The 12,822-nt window shown below is 40.8% G+C and overlaps 1 protein-coding gene across 2 annotated transcripts in view; it reads right to left on the bottom strand.

Annotated features, from left to right (window-relative positions):
• Nucleotides 1-12,822, bottom strand: part of RGS5 (regulator of G protein signaling 5) — a 48,535-nt gene that overhangs the window by 8,346 nt on the left and 27,367 nt on the right. For both annotated transcript variants that reach the window (XM_006734511.3, XM_031029414.2), the window contains exon 3: nt 7,417-7,478. In XM_006734511.3, coding sequence (XP_006734574.1) covers nt 7,417-7,478 — 62 coding nt within the window. The remainder of the gene's footprint in view (nt 1-7,416; nt 7,479-12,822) is intronic.

The following is a 12,822-nucleotide window of genomic DNA, read 5'->3' as shown; positions in this document are numbered from 1 at the left end:
CAGATGATTTTTGAGCAGATATTATGTTCCAGGCACTATGATAGTATGGTAAGTAAAGTCATCATGGTTCCTGCCCTAATGGAGCTTATAGATTCCAGGGAAGATAGAAAGAAAACGAAGAAACACAAAAAACATTGACACAACAAAGGAAAAACCATATGAAAGATAGTCACAGTGTAACAGAAAGGTCTTAAGCTCATTTTAAGCTTAGGGAAGGCCCTGTGAGAAAGGGACATTCAGTTTGAGATGTGAGGATGGGTGGGAGAGGACCCAATGAAGCTACCAGGCAGCCGAGGAGTTTACTCTGCCCATCAATCATAGGTTAGTTTTTAAAACATACTAAATTTAATACAATTACAACTGTTGTGATTGTGTTTTCAGTGTGCTGTGGCTCATGTAGACTTCAGCTTACTTTAAAATATGTTTACATACATGTAATATATATTATACACAAGTCTATATAGAAATATGTATATTAGGGGTTCTTGGGCCTGATCCCTGTGTTTCTTTGTCTTTCTTAACCTCCACAGTGAGAGATGAGTAGAAGGCAAGGTAAAGATCTAGGAAGGCACTGGACAGGAATAAAGGAAAAATCACTCTGTATGTTCAATATTCTCTTCGTTTTTAAAACTAGGTATATATGTTTTTTAAACCCAAAGTCCAACAAATGCCTATCTGTTGAGAGAACCCATGTCCACTTACTATCTAAGGAAAGTAGATTTCTGAAGGGAGGGGAGAAGAATTCCAGTTTTGCAGACTGTCACAACCACTGGCCAGCTCTCCATGTCACTTTGTCTCCCGGGGCAGAAGCAGGACGACTGTCACCAGTAAGTACATCAGGGTCTAGGGTTGCTCTAACTTGCTCCCCATCAGGAAGCACTTGTTTGCCATTCATTCTCCTTGGGGAACACATGCATGAACTGAATTCATTTCCTTTGACCTCATTTCAGTCAACTGGCCTTTCCCTCGACTATTTCTCTGTACTTCTTTTAAAAGACTCTCAGCTTCCATTCATTCATCCTCACCAGACGCACAGATTTCATACAGCGCACATACAGCATCTAGGGTTGTCTTTTTTTTTCCAATTTACCTTCAATACATTTTTATTGTCTGCTTGCCCCTCATAGTCCCCTGCAACCACATTCAATTCTAAAGAAACAGAATGGGTAGGTGATAATTAACTTGGGTTAGAGTCACCAGCAATTTCTGGCTCCAAACAAAACACTTTGCATTTTAATCCTCTCTATTTGTACTTCACCTAAAAAAAAATTTTTTTTTATTGATCAACATCTAAAAATACATCTGGGGGCAATGGTAGGCATGATAAACAATTTGCTCTAGAAATCTAGCTAGCAGAATTACTATAAAACTGTTTGATAACGTGTGCCTGGATAAAATCAGGTGTGTTTTCCCTCTCTCCCTGCCCATATATATATATATATATATATATATTTTTTTTTTTTTTTACTAAGGATTTTACTATATTTCTAGCACCATTTGTTATAATTTAGTGACACAGGAGTCAACATATATGCTAAAAGAAGGCCTAGATCTCTGTCATGGTTAAAGTTTTCATTGTTTCTTAAACAAAAAGTGTCAGATAGTCTCTGTGGCAATGGAAAGATGCCCAGGCACTTTTTGCTGCCCGAAAATGACAGCAGGAATGAAGTCTTATGAGCACCCATGCAAGACCATGGAGGAAACTATAACTTCACAGAATAAGTCTGTGGCCAATTTACTCTCATCTGGCCCATGTCCCCACAACCCATCAGTCACTCTGAATCACCCATTCCACATCTAAAGGTACAGATAAAATCCCAGTCCTCCCAAGCATTGTTATTTATGACCTGAGGACACATGCCAGGACTCCGGAACAATGTTAACATTTACCAGGCATCTGGGGTGGGGGGTGGCGGGGGGAGCTTGGAAAATAACTTTCCAGTGAAGTAAGTCCATTTTCTGGGTACTGGCTTTATCACTCTCATTGAATTCCACAATATTATTTCAAGGTTTTTTATCAATGCACGCACTTTGAATGGAGACTCATAAAATGGCTTTATACTCTATTGGTCTAGGAGATGCTTAAAGCTATTCTCTCTCTCAACTGGCTTTTGAGAATTCTCTGGATGGCCCCTTAGTAGGACTCACAAGTCACTCTCCAGATATCTTCTCCTTCTTAGCCTCTGAGTTTCTATTGGTCCATTCCCCGATACTCTCTGTTCAATTCCCATAACCCCTGAGGAAGTCCTCTCGGGTCACAGCCAAATCGACTCTGGGAGGAATGTCTTTATTCTGCAAAGAACACACACATCTTCTCTGGCCCACACCACTGCCATCCCACGCCACTCCCCAGCTGAGCCCCCAGCACACAGCCCTGTAAATCCCCACATTCTTCCCTTCTTCCCTGCTGAGCCTGCGCAGAGCCTCAGGATACTTGTCAACACACCTCTCCAGCTGTATACCACCGAGGCAGCAGAGGAAGCCCACTGACCTCTGGTCTGGTGGCAGTAGTCTGGGTTGTGGCCCACATTATAGTCTCAGAGCTGTCTCTAATGAATGGCGTCACTTTTGACATCCAAGCAAAATAGCGTAGCAGCCCTACCAAAGAACGAAATGAAGCCAGCTCTATTTTCCTATGAAAATAAAAGGAGCGTTAGACAAAGCCAAGTCAGTTTGGTATAATAAAAATATTGGAAACGAGATTAGAATAAATCTCTTCTTCTAGAGGAAAGATAGTGAAATTTAATGAACAGACAGAGCGTACTGGTTCAGAGCATGGACTTTGGAGTCAAGGCTGCCTGGGGTGGATCCTGGCACAACACATAACTTCAGTAACTCGGGCAAGTTTCCCACCCTTTCTGAGCCTCTGTTGCCTCATTCGTTGAATGGACATAACCATGGAACCCACCTGATAAGATTGTTGTAAGGATTCAGTAATTCATGTAAAGCTCTTGTATGGTATTGAACATGATAGCTCACTCAGTAAGTACTGGCTTTCATCATTATTCTTCATGCCTAATTTAAAATTAATCTTTATCACCATCTAAAACCCAACTCAAATGTTGCCTCATATGGGAGGTATACTACCCTCCATTTGCTCTTGAAGATTTTTATTATCATGAGCGAAGAGCTCACTTTGTTCTTTTGTTACAACTCTCGCTTACATGCTGGTCTTCTCCAAGAGGCTGTGAATTCTTTGAGTTCAAGGTTTGAGTTTCATTTACTTTTGCTTCTCTTTTATATCCCACCTCCTAGTCTAAATCTGTCCTAACGTTTTGTTATTTTTTTAAGAGAGAGAGAGAGTGAGTGTGAGTGGGTGGAGGGGGGCAATGGGAGGGGGAGAGGGAGAGAGAGAGACAGAATCTCAAACAGGCTCCACGCTCAGCATGGAGCCCAACACGGGGCTCATGACCCTGAGATCATGACCTGAACTGAAATCAAGAGTCGGACGCTTAACCAGCTGAGCCACCCAGGCACCCCTGTGCTTAACATTTAATAGATTTGTGCTGAACTAAATAAGGCCCATTAAGGGAAGCATTTGCTTCCAAGTCACAGAACCGAAGAACACAAACTTAGAAGAAAAATAAATTTTCTGCTACCACTCTAATGTTTTGTTTCCTAAACAAGTTACCTAACCTCTGTTTGCTTTTCTGAAAAATGGAAATTCTTATTGTACCCACGTCCTAAAATTATTATACTCATTAAATAAACCAATACATGCAAAGTGCTTTGGACAGTGCCTGGTACATGGTGAATAATACACAGAAGCTCTTGCTTATATTATTATTATCTTTAAAGAAATTTGTGGCTGCCAGGAAGACGAGGACATAGATGAGCCAGAAAAGAGAAGGGAGAATATTGGAAACCAAAGAGTGAGAAGCAGAAGGCGAATGCAAAGATAGGAAAAAAAGAGAGAGAGAGAGAAGGCTAGATCCAGGCTCTTCCATCCTCCATGGAAGAGTCCAAATCTCAAGGGTATCTCAGGAAATATTCTGACCTTTTGGAGCTCCTGGGAAAAAAAGAATTCACATAAAATCTTTGCTGCTATTAGATTGTGTTTCATTCCTCCTCTGCTCTTAAAGACAGTCACATGGAGAAATTTAATGTCACTGTCTTATTTAAGCTCCCATGTGCAATCAGTTTTTATATTTAATGAACAACGAACTGGTTATTTGTCCCATGGACCTAATGAAAACAGATGGCCTCACCTACAGAATGGAACACAAAACATGTAAGAAATTGACGTACTTTCAAAACAGAGTCAAATACACTCGAGGATTAAAAATGATTTTTTAAATGAGGAAAGGTAAGAGAAATCTTGTTAGCTGGAAAAGAAAAGATTGAGTAGCACCTTAATTGTCTTATTTTTAAGAGGTTAGGTACCAATTGATTTCATTTCCACTCAAGAAAAATGTGGATTTAAGGAATACTTGGGAAATCTATCAATTGTGAGTCAATATCCTACATTAGTGGAACGGAATGCCAAATGTTCTTTATAAATTAACTAAGGTGCCACTCCTCAAGGTTAAATGACTTTGTTTATCCAATCAAACATGAAGAAGAGATTGTGGTGTTTCAAATGCATAGATTTCTCAAATGTATCTTTCTTCGTTACCTATTTTGCATCAATCACAGCTAATGTTAGAGATTTCTGATTATAGACCATTAGTTTTAGCAGAGTCAAATAAAAACATCTCATGAGAACCGAGTTGCTGAAGTTTGGCTTAAATTTATTCATGAGGCACAATAGGTGGTGCTTGGGAGAATAGGTCAAACATTGTTTCTGAAGGTTGACGGTGCCGGGGTAGAATTATTTGGGCGTGACAATCATTCCATTAGTCCTCTCTAGGGATAGCTAGACAGAGAGAAGCAGAGAGCAATGACAACGAGGTAAGAGAGAGACACAGAACAAGAAAGGGAGTTATAGAGAGAAGCAGAGGCAGAGGGGGAGGTGGGAAAATAAAGAGGAAAAGAGAGACAGACAGATAGTAAGAGCAGAGGACTAGACTTGGAGAAAGAGAGGCTATCTTATTTACTAATGGAGTCCCCTCTCTTAGGGCGTGGCTCTCCTTTGTTTCTGTGAGATCTCTCTATTCATACCAGAACCCCTTTTTTTCACTTGAGCTAGTTTGAATATAGAGATACCCTTTCAAAGGAAGAATTTTGACCTGAATGATTATCAAATGTTTTTCCACTTATCACTTGGGGAAATCAATTGCCCAAGTCTTAAAAATGTTAATTACTTAGGAGGATAATTATGTAGAACTTAAGATTATATGGAGACTCTCAATCTCTAAAATAAATAAATAAATCTTTAAAGAAAAGATTTTATGGACACACACACATATACACAGATACATACCATATAACACACATATCTATGCATATGTAATTTTTAAATATATATAATTAAGTGAAATGTGAATATTATATATAGATATTTACACAAACACACACATGTGAATATATATTTTCCACACTGAGAAGTAGAAAACATTACTCTGAGAATCTCAGGCCTTAAGGTTACACCATGGTAATCATTTATTTACAACCTGAAAGACTTCAGTCCCTCAACAAATGCTAAGGTGTTAACACTAACTGCCTCTGACTTAACTTCTACCCCTATCTTTCTTATACCAATAGCTCCCTGTCTCCTACAAGCCTGAAACATATAAACATGTGGCCAAAGGATTAGTGTGACTGAAAAAGATTGTATATGGGCACACAAATATATAACCTTCTCCTTAGTGGTTTTGCAAACATGAAAATAGTTCTGCTAATTCTCAGGATTTCTTGACCATAGCAAGATATACCTACACCCAGGAGACTTAGGATTCATAATGTATCAATATACCATCTGTCAGGTTGCAACTGGCCCCAAAACCATTGTGTAAGACAAGAAATAAGTCAATTGATAAACATATTTTTTTCTCTTGGTTGACCTCATGGGATTTCTGGGTCCAGCAAATGAATGAATGAATTCATTCATTCACACATTAAGTCAACATTTACTGAACACCTTCTATGTGTCAGGGCAGGGTATTCTGTTTAGCACAAACAATAAAAAGAGACTCAAAAGTGGATAAGATTAAGAAAGTTATGAAGTCGAGGTTTGGCTGTTCTGCCTCCAAATATAAAATAATGATTCTAAACAGAAGCTTCCCTACCAAAAACAAGACGAATAAAAAAACGTTCAGATACAATTCAACATATGTTCTTTGTTATCTACTCGGGGCCTATTGATCATGATTCTCCTGTGAGAAATATTTTTTAAATCCTTATTTTTGCAAAGTATCTAACAAAGTTTCATATGCCATTCTTGGGGTAAAGATGGAAATATGGGTTGAGTATCTTAAATTGAATCATATTCTTAAAATGAAGTATTCAACAAATTTATTCTCCCTATATTGTGTACTTCTTATTGGGATATTATTCAGATCAAAAGATTGAGTCCTGGCTGTCACTGAGTTTATAATCTATCATAGGAGGAAGACACCTATGAAAAAGTACATGGTAGCAGGTATTAAGCAGGAGAAAAGTTGTACGGACAAGGGCTCTGGAAGCTCAGAGGGAGATCATTCTGGATGGCCAAGGAAGACTAGGCATTTCGTATTTAGATTTGCTTTTATAGGAGAGGAAGAATTTCAGTGGATAGAGATATGAATACAAAGTATTCCAACCAAAGGGATTGCATGCAGAAATTCCCAAGGGAGGGGAGAATGCTTCAGTGTGACTGCAGACCAGCCATCTAGTTATCATGGAGCATCTTAAACACTGGAAACTTGCACTTGAAACCATAGGCCTTGGGAATTGGTAAGGATTTGCATTAGGGGAAAAGTAAGTAGTGCTCAGGTGTATTGGTATTAGCTTGGAAATGGGTTCTTTCTGGCACTTTTGTCATGTCTTGAATAAAGATATAAAGGTCAAGCACCAGAAGAGGAAACCAAGGCTGGGGGAGAGAACAACCATGTCAGGCCACAAAAACAGTTAATAGCAGCTTGGACTGGGACATACTACCCAACTGTGCTTCCTAATCCAGTGATCTGCACATGGCTCTAGCCAATCCTTGTTAAGCCATTAGGAGGTTAAGCTGGAAAAGGCAGTATCTCTCTTTTACTAATGAAAACATTAAGAAGCACCCAGGTCAAGCCACATGAGTAAGTAGGACAGATGGGAAAACAACGTGCAATCCTGAGTCCTCAGGACATTTTATTTTCACATTCTCTTCCAGTGCAGTAGACCTTCCTCTTCTTGTGAGCTGGATAACCACCCTCCCTTGGCATTCTTCCCTTGTTGAGATCACTTTGAAAAACTGAAGAAATGTCAAAATTGGAGAAGAAAGACACAGGCAATACAAAGGTGATTTTTTGCCTCTGTCCCTCCCCTGACCTTTTATAAAAGACAATTCCAACTTACAGTTGTTCTGCAGGAGCTTGTCCAGGGAGTCACGCCACTGCAGGGCCTCATCCAGTGAGGGTCTAAATCAAGAATTCAGAAAAAAAAAAAAAGGCAACAGCCATGAGAAAGGAATTAACCACATTCACTGACAATGTCTTGGACCTGCTTTTCTTAGAAATGATATACCCAATGACCCATCCTCAGGACAAGGGAGTTTGACTTATTTTCTTTCTGACAATCAGGTTTGGTGGGCTGGGTTTGTTTTCACACATCAATATTGTGTATTTTCTTTTTTTTTAAGATTTTATTTATTTATTTGAGAGAGAGAGCAAGAGAGCGAGAGCATGAGTGGAGGGGAAAGGCAGAGGGAGAGGGAGAAGCAGGCTCCCTGCTGAGCAGGGAGCCTAATGAGGGGCTCGATCCCAGGACCCTGGGATTGTGCACTGAGCCAAAGGCAGACACCTAACCAAACTGAGCCACCCAGGCGCCTCAATATTGTGTATTTTCATCTCCTCTTGAACAATCTGTTTGGGTCTCTTTTTAGCAGTAAAGTCTATTTGTCAAGAAGCTGCGTCTTGACATTCTTGTATATCTCATGACAGTATCTCCAATTGTGATCTTTTTTCCCAAATGTAACTAAGTGAAATCCAGTTGCCCCATTATAGGGATTGAACTCATGTTCTCTGCCTCACCAGTGCTCCCCTTTAGCTGCCCAATTTAATCAGCAAAGGGCATTTGATTCCACATCCTATTGCCATCATTAAGGCTGGTGGAAGATGGAATGTGGGATGCTGCCTCATGGTGGAAATGTGATCATGGTACATCTACATTTTTAAAAATCTGGGTGCATTTTTCCTGCCCAGTTAGGATAGGATACTGATTTTTAAAAGGTTTTCTCTTTCTGAGAAGAAAAGTGGTTATACATCATGAATGAGAATGTTGTACATAAATGCTCTAGATGCTGACTCAAAAGGAGAAGGTAATAGCCAACACATAATTCCCCTTAGGCTGTCTTTATTTTAACATTTATATATGCATAAACCCTGCTGTTATCTTGTTAAAACCACCAATTCTTCTCTCACAGCAGGATTGTGTCAAGGCAGGCTGCTGTTGTCTGGGAAAAATGGCTGACTGTGCTCTCCTGGGGCTCCCCTGCTCTAACTCTTGCATTGTGATGTGAGTTCTTCCTTGTCAAATCAAAAGAGACTAACAAGGCATGTATTAGAATATTAAGGCCGGGGCGCCTGGGTGGCTCAGTCGTTAAGCGTCTGCCTTCAGCTCAGGTCATGATCCCGGGATCCCGGGATCCTGGGATCGAGCCCCACATTGGGCTCCCTTCTCCGCGGGAAGCCTGTTTCTCCTTCTCCCACTCCCCCTGCTTGTGTTCCCTCTCTCACTGTCTCTCTCTGTCAAATAAATAAATAAAATCTTAAAAAAAAAAAGAATATTAAGGCCAATGAAGGTGTTTTTCCTAAATTGGAACTTCCTTAGCTCTTCACTTTTTTTTTTTTTTATCTTCTCTTCAGACAGTCCAGGAACGTTCCTGCTTCTCTCTCTCTCTCTCTCTGTGTGTGTGTGTGTGTGTTTTAAATAATATCTTGGGGTTTTAAGCATTCAGATTAGCAGCTGAGGTTGATAAGACAATTGCTAATTCCACTTTTCACTGTGCTGTCTTTTATTTTATGTAAGGAGTCCAAGATGGCAGTAGATATTTTTTGGCTTAAGTGCTGTGAATACTGCCTTCACTTCCATGTTCTTCATTGCAGAATATGTACAGATTTGGAGTCTTAATTATTTGGCTTTCCATAAAGCTTTATGTTTTTACTGTTTGAAGACTAAACATGGTGAAAAAAATCTCACATAGTTTCTGTTTTCCTGGCTAGAAACACAGGTGTCATTGATCAAGTGCTCCACACCAATTCCTTGGAAATTTATTTTTAATAAGTGAACAACCTTTGCTCCCCCCATTTTCTTCTGGTTAGTATAAAGGAGCACAGGAAAGAGAAATGACATGAGGAAGGGATTGCAAGTATGTCCCTATATTTTTCTGCCTCTTTTTATTTCTAACCAGAAAAGGACTTGTTTTCTAGAGGTTGTAACTCCTTTTGGCTCTTCTTTATTACCTCATACTGAGAACTCTTCCCATGTATATATTATTTCATATCTACATTTTTAGCACTCAGGGCTTACACATCGTAATTTCTTCACTACAGCAGGTTCAATGTTCTGCATATAATAGACACGCACCAAGGCTCTATCGATTGTTGACAGAAACAGCAAGACATTAAATAATTGGACAGAAGAAACAGAGCAAGGGGAAGGCCTGGCTCACTCACTGAATCTCTTTCTGATTTTATAAATATTCTCAGAAAATGAAATCACCTTCTTTCCCCCTCTTTTCTTCTGGTGGGTATAGAGGAGCACAGGAAGAAGAAATGACATAAGCAGGTGCACCCAACTTAAGCATTCTACCAGACCCGATTTTTCCCAAATGGTCTTGTTAGAACCAGACTAATGATCAATAGCAGCAGTACATCACAGCCAAGATTAAATTCCTGAAAAGGACATGTGCAGAGCCCGCCTGGGGGTTAAATTAGTCCAAATTGATTCAAGGACACAGTTGAGCAGGACGCATGCCCCACAGCATAAAGCCCAGTGTTCTGATTACCAGCCGAGGAGGTAGCAGAGGTTCATCCTGTCCTGATTCTCAGAATTTGCCAGCCTTCATTAAGTCTGACTTCTTTGGAAACAAGATAGATGCAGATCTAAATGGCCAATAAGTGCCCTGGTTTGCAAGGTCATCGCTGACCACAGAGAGTGGGCACAGAGACTCTGTGTGTGGGTGTGGGGGGAGGGGGAGGAAGCCAGTTCACATGAAAGGCAAAATAAACATTTATAGAGATGATTAACTGTGTGTTTTATAATGCCCGGTGTAAATGCCAACTGGTCCAGGAAGTGACCATCTCGACTGGAAGTGGTCTCTCTCTTTACTAAACTCTTACCTATGTACTTGTCGAATCTCTTACATGGCAACAATGCGCTCACTGCCTAAGGGTAGAGTTTGTTGGTCATGGAGAATTTCTCTCGTTCCACCTGTCCGATGGTGCACACCCTGCAACATTAATCTGTACTGCAATAAGCATGCGTCAAATGCAAACACTCATGATGATTCCGTGTGCGCATAGTTAGTCTGGTTGATGAAAGCCATAAATGACCCGAAACTTCCATTTCGAATATGTTAGCCCCACAAACCATTACTCCAACTGTTGGCAACTCTGACACTTCCTAAGCTGTAACCATGAGAAAGTATTTTAACCTCTCGAAACACCAGTGGTTTCCTTTCCTTGTTTTTGTTTGTTTTTTGTTTTTTTTTGTTTTAAATCCACACAGTCCCTGGCACACGTTTAAACACTTCTGGTAATGTTCTCACATGCTCTTCTTCTTGACAAGGAAAATGAGATCCCAGTTATTTATTGGCACTTAGGTGCCCGCTCTGCTCTCCCTTCCTTTCCCGCAGAGCAATATGGTCATGACTCCGCTCAAGTCCATTCATGGACATTTGTTAAGCCCTTACCCCATGGCCAACAGTGACCTGGGCACCGAGGATGGGGATGCAGATAAAAAAAACCTGGCACTTTTCGTTGTCTCTGTGTGGGCCAAACATTGTACATACAACTGTAATCCCGGCAGTCAGGCTCACTCAGCTGTTCACCCGGTGAGAGTATGGGTGTGGGAACGCTTGGTAACTGTTCTCCCCTGTGTATGGCTGGGTCCTGCTTATGTGTGGAGGTCATTCTAGAGTTAAAAAGTTAAAACACCACCAACAAAATGTGGTTAAAAATTAGTGGCATAGCAGGGGGCAAAGGAACATCTAGGATATAAAATAAACTATAAGAACTAAACTATATAAACTAAACTGTCTATATCAGCTCCTGAGCATTTCCCAATGGATTCTATGACAAGCCATGGTAACAGTTTTTGCAAACTAAATTTATGTGGTGTGCTGATTTGTTTATTACTCATTATGAGGACCTAGAGCACAGCCTTGGGGAATGCTCACACATGGAGAGGGTAGGCAAAAGTGGGAATCCTGAGAGAGAGAGGAGAAGGCAGGGTTAGAAGTGAAGGAAGAGAGTTTTCAGGAGGCCAACCGTTGAGCAGACAAACTCTGGCAACGGGTCAAAGTGAGGCTTTAGAGAGGGTCGTATGGGTAGTAGGTCTAAACTGGATAAGCAAGAGTGAAGAGAAGATCCTGGAAGCAGCAGCTTTCGTGAAAGAAGATTCAAAACCAAGCAAGCATCACTGAGAGTCACTCAGAATAGAATTGAGCAGACGTTGAGGAAGCGGGGCCCATCTCCAAACTGACTCTTGCCAGTCACACCTGGACCACTTCCTGGAGCAATCCTTCTGCTCCGGACTGAGATAGAGATAATGTAATACCTGTCAGCTGAGCAGCCAACCGTGCATTAGATAGTTAGAAGTCTGCCTGCATCAATCACAATTCTTCCAAAGCAAGTTACATAACCTTGTGGGTTTTGCCTTTATAAGCCTGCACTTCACGCTGGCTATTGGGGGCCCATTTTTTATTTTGGTCGACTCTGTGTCTCCTAGATTGCCATCCCTAAGACCCCAAATAGATGCTTTGGTTGTTTTACAGTCTTTTCTTGATTGACACGTTCTGTGTCTAGAACTCCCTGATGAAAACAAGAGAAAGGGAGAGGAGTAGGAGGGCGGGGCCGAGAGAGTTTTTTTCAGAGTGGAACATGGGCCCAGAGGGAGAAGAGCAATTAAGAATACTAAGATGGTAACAGACCCTGGCTATGGGTGGTAGGGATACGGGCAACTCTTTTCTGTTTTTTTTTTTTTTTTTTGACTTCTGTTTTTCTAATGAGAAAAATAAAACCATTTAAAAAATAGAAAATGCTTTTTTTGAGAGGGGGACTGGAGGGGTGGAGGGAGAGGGAGGGAGAGAATCTTAGGCAGGTTCCATGCCCAGCACGGAGCCTGACACAGAGCCTGACATGAGGCTTGATCTCACGACCCTGAGATCATGGCCCGAGCCAAAAATAAGAGTCAGCGACTTAACCGACTGAGCCACCCAGGCGCCTCAGAAAATGATTTTTAAAAAAAGGGATTGCTTTTTTTAAAGGATGAGAGGGTTAAAAATAACTTCAGTCTGGAGAAGGTTTATTTTCTTCTCTGAGAGAAGAACATGGGTACAAAAATACAGAGAAATTTTAAGTGGGGAGAAGAGAGATTGATTGAGCTCATGCAGAACACAGTCTTTTCCTGTTAGTTAAAAGGCATGGACATTTGCTAAACCCAAGGAGGTGGAACGGGTTTAGGGGCTTGGAAGAGGGTGGGAAAGGTTTGTAGTGGTCACTGACAAATGCAGTAGAGACACACGTTCTCTACGGATATGAA

Source organism: Leptonychotes weddellii, chromosome 6 (genome assembly GCF_054177405.1).
Source record: "Leptonychotes weddellii isolate Sample4059 chromosome 6, ASM5417740v2, whole genome shotgun sequence".
NCBI lineage: Eukaryota > Metazoa > Chordata > Mammalia > Carnivora > Phocidae > Leptonychotes > Leptonychotes weddellii.
Note: the sequence above shows the minus strand (reverse complement) of the source record. Positions and strands in the feature narration are given on the sequence as shown.